Source organism: Sinocyclocheilus anshuiensis, unplaced genomic scaffold (assembly GCF_001515605.1).
Source record: "Sinocyclocheilus anshuiensis isolate Anshui unplaced genomic scaffold, SAMN03320099.WGS_v1.1 scaffold267, whole genome shotgun sequence".
NCBI classification, from domain to species: domain Eukaryota; kingdom Metazoa; phylum Chordata; class Actinopteri; order Cypriniformes; family Cyprinidae; genus Sinocyclocheilus; species Sinocyclocheilus anshuiensis.
This window is the reverse complement of record NW_015552637.1, coordinates 4,042,281-4,049,613: the sequence shown is the minus strand read 5'-3', so window position 1 is coordinate 4,049,613 and position 7,333 is coordinate 4,042,281. Positions and strand designations below refer to the sequence as shown.

The 7,333-nt window shown below is 32.9% G+C and overlaps 1 protein-coding gene across 4 annotated transcripts in view; it reads left to right on the top strand.

The window, feature by feature from the left end:
• The window catches only part of LOC107666852 (ral guanine nucleotide dissociation stimulator-like), a 38,368-nt gene extending 33,910 nt beyond the window's left edge, over positions 1–4,458 (top strand). For 3 of the 4 annotated variants that reach the window (XM_016458350.1, XM_016458349.1, XM_016458351.1), the window contains 4 exons: positions 806–899; positions 2,146–2,373; positions 2,569–2,683; positions 3,441–4,458. In XM_016458350.1, the coding sequence (XP_016313836.1) occupies positions 806–899; positions 2,146–2,373; positions 2,569–2,683; positions 3,441–3,622 (619 nt within the window). In that variant the 3' untranslated portion in view covers positions 3,623–4,458. Of the gene's footprint in view, positions 1–805; positions 900–2,145; positions 2,374–2,568; positions 2,716–3,440 lie in introns of all 4 variants that reach the window. The other variant, XM_016458352.1, reaches the window with a different exon arrangement.
• Positions 4,459–7,333: the final 2,875 nt, after the last annotated feature.

Here is a 7,333-nt window from a genome sequence, read left to right as displayed (position 1 = left end):
TATATGTGTGTGTGTGTGTGTGTGTGTATGTATGTATGATTTTTTTTTATTAGATTTTTGATTTTGTTTGATGATATGCATAGCAAATTGTACAAAACATTTTATTTGTTTGTTAAAGTACTTCATAATAGACAACACATCATATACTGATGCTGTGATTTGGATGCTGTTACCATAGTAACCCATTCATTTCCTATAAGGACAGCAAACCTGTCTGTGTTAGTATCTGTGTAATATGGCTAGCTTTTAACAAGTGACAGATGAATTTGCACCAAAATACAGTAGAGTTTGACCGGATGCACAGACATTGCCAAAGAAATGGGATTTCATGTGCTAAACATGATTACGTTATTATTTTTTTGCATTCGGCATTGTTTTTTCTCTACTGAACAGATTTGCAACACATTTTTGGGTCCCGACCCACCAGCTTAGAAACACTACTATATAGTATGAAATGCATAGCTCTTATTTTGTGAATCCTGGGCTCAATTTTTCAACTATTCAAATGACAATCTTCCTGTTGGCCATGCTGAGGATCAGACTCAGTCCTTGACATGCACACACAGATGTTTCTTTCATGAGCTCTTAAACGCCGTAATGCTGCTTGAGCTGAATCAAATGAAGTTTTAAAGCAGGACAAAGACACACTTATCGTCTGCAGTTAGACTTCAAAGCTACTGCTGCTGGTGTGGAGTTTTATATTTATACTCTAGGTTACAGTCTATTCAGAAAGAATCAATGTCATAAGCAGCCATGGCAAAGAGCCTCCAGTTTGTGACAAGATCGCTCTGTTCTCCCATTACAGCGCTCTCTCAGCCATGGCAAATACGACAATGGATGCTGATGGCATATTTGACTTCCCGTCTCCTGTCAATCACCTGCTGTCCAGGCTTTACAAGGTAAGGGCGAATAAAGAGCTTTATTTTGATTACATTGCAGTAATGGGTCTTTAAAAGTCCGGCTATTATCAGCAACTTTGAGAGCTTTATTATTTGAGAGCTCACTGTGGATCTTTTTAGCATTTAAAGTTGCTTTTTCGCATTTGAACCATGCCACACTTTTATTATGTGACACATTTTTTCTTGCATGAAAATTCACACTACCAGATAAAAGTTTTCTTGCATGAAAATTCAAATAAATGTGTTACTCATGATCCAAAAACATTTTCATCTGAAGGCTTGTGCTTAAATGCTTTAAATAAGTTAAAGATAATTATATTTTTGTCTACTTATGATTTCTTTCTAAAAAAGAAATGGATGTTTTTAATGGATGAATATACTTCATGTTGTTTATTCATAGATTTGATGACTTTACTATTATTCTAAAATGTAGATATTTAATACTAATCACAATAATATCAATTCATTAAATAATAATACATTTATTAATAATAAAGATTGTATCCACTGTAAAAAAAAATGTTGTAAATAAAACACTATTAGAGCATGTTTTACAGAAAAATACCGTTTCTGTTCTACTTGCGGTTTCTTAGTAATTAATTATGATATTTACAAGCAATTTCTGAGTGAAAATTGTTGAAAATTTGATTTTTGGTGTAGGATGTGCCTAAAAACAATTTTCACTCAGAAATTTCACAAATAATAACAAAGAAACTGCAAGTAAAATTTAAATTAACATGGAATTTTTAAGTTAGAAAGATTGAAATAGTACATATACAGTATATATACAGTATATGTATATACAGTATATATATATATATATATATATATTGTAGACAATAATCACAATATATATATTGTAAAACAATAATAATAAATATATATTGTAAACAATAATCCAATAATCTTTTTATTCACAACTTTGAAAAATCATGTGTCCCAAGTTTTTGACTGGTAGTGTAGAACAATTGATTTTTATGACCAATATTCTATCTTTTGACACCTGAATATAAAAAGTATATAATCTATTACTCACCTTCATGTTGCTCTAAACCCAAATGTCTTTCTTTCTTCTGTGGAATATAAAAGCAGACATTTAGCAGAATGTTTGAGCTTTAAGAATGTGTGTGAGCAAACATGAGATTTAAGAGCAAAACAGACAAAATAACCCAAATAAAGATGAAATATTTTTTTATTCTTTGTTGAACTATTCCTAAGAGTATTGTCATAATTACCTCTATTTCAGCACGTGAAATCCCCGTCCGTTTCCTGTCTGGATGTTGATTCGTCACCGCCGCCCAATGATGCCACGCCCTCCGTCCTGACCACACCCACTACAGCTGTCAAATCACATAGGCGGTCTGTCTCCTGCGGCAACAACCCCACCAATAACAAACCAGAGGCGGGGCCTGATATGAGAATTGTCAGGATACGGATGGATTTACATGATGGCAACTTATACAGAAGCATTCTGGTAGTCTAGCAAACACAAATGCAAGACATTTTCAAATGAAAGTAACTCACACTTTGGGCTTTGAAACCCCTGTGTTTCACAGCATCAGTCCAGTGTTACATCAGACAATCTTTGGCATTTCATGTCAGCTCCTGTTTAATATGCATGCAGTCGCTCTTTGTTCTAATGTATACTTTCTTTTCTGTGCTGCCTCAGGTCACCAGTAATGATAAAACACCCACTGTAATCAGTTCTGCATTAGAGAAGCACAACCAGAATGCTCAAGAAGTGTCCAAATACGAGCTGATCCAACTGCTGCCGGAGGGGAAAGGTGATGTCACATTTTTCATGTCATAATGTGCTGTACGTTTTTTGAAAACGCATTATAAAATGTGGAAAACATTATTCTGGGCATACTGATGGGACATTATGAACTTGATATATAAAAACAGACAGCTGTCAGTCAAATAAAACAAATATAAATGAATATATACACTACCATTCACGTGACATTAATATTTTTATTCAGCAAGGACACAAATTGATCAAAAGTGACAGTGAAGACGTTTTATGTTACAAAAGATTCCTATTTTTAATAAATGCTGTTCGTTTGAACTTTCTGTTCATCAAACACTGTTTTTGACATTGACAATAATAAATGAGCAGCAAATCAGCATATTAGAATGATTTCTGAAGGATCATGTGACATTACGACTGGAGTAATGATGCTGAAAATTCAGCGTTGTATCACAAGAATAAATTAAATGTTAAAATATATTCAAATAGACAAGAGTTATTTTACTATAAATTTTTTGTTCAAAAAGTGTAGCCTTGTGAGCATAAGAGAAAAATCTCAGACCCCAAACTTTTGAACAGTAGTGTATATACTGTATATAAATACATATTTATTTTAATTTATATTTAATCCAAAGTAAATGATTTATTTATAGAAATATTTTCTAAAAATGAAATATTTTAACAAAATTATTTAAACTGATTATTTAAGAAAAACACTTAAAACAATTTTTTTTTTTTTTACCTTTTTTATGTTTTCTGAGTATTTCTGTCTTTCATTTCTGTCTCCACAGAGTTAATAATACCTCCCACAGGAAACGTCTTCTATGCCATGTCTTCAGCTAGCGTGGACTTCCTGTTAAGGAGAAGAGGAGGAAATACACCAACAGGGTCTCTGACTCTTGGCAACGAAACCAGCGCAACCTTTCCACGAATCAAAGCCAAGGGCAGAAGACTAGTTCGGACACTATTTTAACATAAAAACAGGATATTCTCGTCCAAGTACTTTCAAAAGAAAAGACACAAAATATTTCATTCAGAGCTCTTTGACGTAACTGAGTAGAATTGACTCAAATAAGTAATTTCCATAAGTCCTAATATTAGTAATTTGAGTGAAAGCTTGGTTGAAATGGCTCTAAGATGTTAGTTACTGCTAAACATTGCACTATTTTTGCATTTCATAAATCCAAAATTAATTTCAAGACAGAATCATGTACCTTTTGCTGATGCCAGCATTTCCAGTACTTCCCCCGTCTACCTCTAAAGCTAGCAGTCCATTGGTTACAGAATTTTCTGCATTATTAATGAACATCAAACGGGGATAGAGCAGCTAAAAGATCCCAGCATAAGAAAATAAACACTTACAGAAGGTACTTACACCTGTCTAACATTTCAACCTACCTGAAGATGAGTCGCAAAACCACTGCCGCTCTCTAATGTCCTCACCAAGTATGCAAACTGATAGTTGCTTACTGTGTACTTTCTCTTTAAATATTTATACAGAATTCATTATGGTTATGGTAATATCGAGACTCTGTTCCAAAACCTAGTATAAAGTTAAAGTGTAAAACTATCTAAGGCAGGAAACTAATTGAAACGGATCCTCAAAAGAGAGCGATCTGAATCACTCTAAATTGGTAGCAACTCTTAGGCAGTACATGGGAGACTTTACAATCGATTTCAATACAATTTGATGTTTGTTTATAAGCTAACAGCACAATAATCTAGTAAGAATAAAAACGCACTACTTTCCAAAAGTTTGGGGCCAGTGAGATTTTTAAAAGATATTAATACTTTTATTCAGCAAGGTTATTACAGTTAACTAAAACTAAATCTAAAACTAAAAGTAAAACCATAAAAATGGTTACTTAAACGTTAACTGAAATAATATATATATAAAAATCTTTTTATTTCAGGTAATTGCCAAAGCAACATTTCTCATTTGAAAAAAAAAATTAATAAACATTGTATAGATATGTATAAAAAATACAAAAAAATAACAAACAAAAAAAAACAAACAAACAAACAAATTTACTGAAATTAAAATAAAAATGTAAAATATAAAATATAAAAACTGATTCAAAATATTCATAAAAACAATAATTGTATCTCAATGATACTAAAATAACATGGTCATTTAGCAATAATGCTTTAAATTGATCAAAAGTGATCAAATATTTATATATTTATTTATATTAATCAAAGAACCCTAAAAAAAGCATCATGGATTCCACAAAAATATTCAACATTAATGTTAATAATAATAATAATAATGTTTCTTGAGCAACAAATCAGCATATTAGAATGATTTCTGAAGGATCATGTGACACTGAAGACTGGAGTAATGATGCTGAAAATACAGCTTTGCCATCACATGAATACATTAAATGTTAAAATATAAAAATATATAACATACATTGTGAATTGTAAAATTATTTCACAATATTATTATTTTTACAGTATTTTTGATGAAATTAATGCAGCGTAGGTGAGCATAAGAGAAAAAAAATCTTACAGACTCCAAACTTTTGAATGGTAATGTATGTACAGTAGCACAAAAATATTGGGTAATATAGTCAATTTTATTTGTATTTACCTATTTTTGCAGTATTGAATGAAATGTGTAATAGTTTCCACGGTTTTGGGTGTGCCTTCTCCACAATGGATACATGCATAAAAATAGGCCAAAAGAAAGTGACTAAGGCGGCAGCATAATCATGCAGCCTACATTTGGAACAGGCAGCTCAATAGGTTTTTGGGACAGAGCAAAAGTGTGTTGAACTGAAGGTCTCCGGTTCTGGCTGTTCTTCGATAACAAATAACAAATCAACTCCTTTAAAAAATGCAACAAAGCTGTGCCTGTGACATTATTTTTGTACTGATAAAAGCATAACGCTTCGATCATCAAAAATAGAAAACAACACAGTGGTTCGTACCCTAATGAACCTTGCGCTCTTTTTCGTATGCTGCTGACGTCTCTGTGGGAACTGAGGCATGCGAGAGCTCACAGCAAGGAAGAGGGGTCCGTTTCATCAGCCTTTGGTTATGTTCGGAATAGGATACTATCCTACTACACTTACATGCAAAAGTCTGTATACTTACTACAATGTGCAGTATACAAACGAGTTTTTATTTTTCTAAGATGCAATGTGATGAAGTCATGTGACAGCAAATGTAGCATACCACTGTTTGAGATCTTGGAAAAATGTCAACTGTTTCAATTACCCTTTAAAGAAAACAGTAGAAAGTATACATTGAGTTAGTAAGCTAGTATTCCATTCCGATGATAGTCTTTGTTTTTGGTCACTTGTTTGTTAAGTGCCTTATTATCAGGTGCTTGTGTGTGATTGTTGTTCTGGTGTGTTGCGCAGTGAAAAGCATGTTGCAACTTCAGCCCTGTACCGTCAGATCTGTATTCCGACAACTTTATGCACTACATACTTCCTATTCTTGTAATAAACTTTAATTTTGATACAACTGACAGCTTTCAGACCTGATTCATGCCTTTGAGATTTTATTACTTTTACCTGTGAAAATCAATTACTGCATAAACTCGGCGTCACTTGTCATTTAAAATAATTTTGTAGACACTGCACTCACAATAAGCACAAATAGAAACATTTATACTGACTAAAAATATCTGTGATTTTTTTATTCTATTAATTCCCTGACACCTCGAGGCTTTATGTATTTATCATTTCAATGTTACTGGAAATTTGAATAATATAAATATTGCTAAAAATAGTAACTAAATGGTACCACAGTAATACAATTTTCTGTACATGAACCACGGCCTGTTTAGGTTGTCATCAGAGAGAGAGGAAGCATTGTGTGTGTGTTTGCAGTCAGAGAAATGATCGCTCTCTGGTTGCTTAAGCACTTTTATTCCTCCTACACAACTGAGAACACCTAAGTGCTGATTATGAGCAGCTGCGTTGGTGTAGGAGAGAGCTTTACAAGGCTCCTGTGATGATGGTGTTCTCAGAGTTGTGGCTAGCTGGTTTATTAGCGCCCTGCTTATTTGTTAATGCTCTGCGGTAAAAATTATTTTTTTAAATAAATTAATTTTACAATTATTACACTGTAAACATTTTTTTTTTTTAAGTTGTAAAGATTATTCTAATCAACCTGTAAAAAAGTTGTAAGATTATTGGCAGTGTTGGGGGTAACGCATTACAAGTAACGCAAGTTACGTAATCAGATTACTTTTTTCAAGTAACTAGTAAAGTAACGCATTACTTTTTAATTTACAAGAGAATATCTGAGTTACTTTTTCAAATAAGTAACGCAAGTTACTTTTTTTTCCCAATATATTAACTGACAGCTCTCCTGTCTCCATGTTGAGAAAAAATCAGATGTTACTGTAGTTCTAAAATAAATATGAATATGCATTAATTCATCTCACTCACAAAAAAAAACACAGATTCAGTATTCCTCAAAATGAATAAAAATAATGCAACTCAGAATGTGATGCAAACCTGCAATAATTAAATGTTAAACAACACAAATATCTAGGGCTGCGCGATAAATCGCATGCGATATTTAACGCGCATCTTGTCAGTAAAGCCGGTTCTTTAATCAGCGGTAAATCTCCATCACCTGCGGGCTTTCACATGGAGCAGCATTAACTACACAGAGCCGTTGTTCACCGACAAGCTGCGCAAAACCACGATCATATTTTGATCAG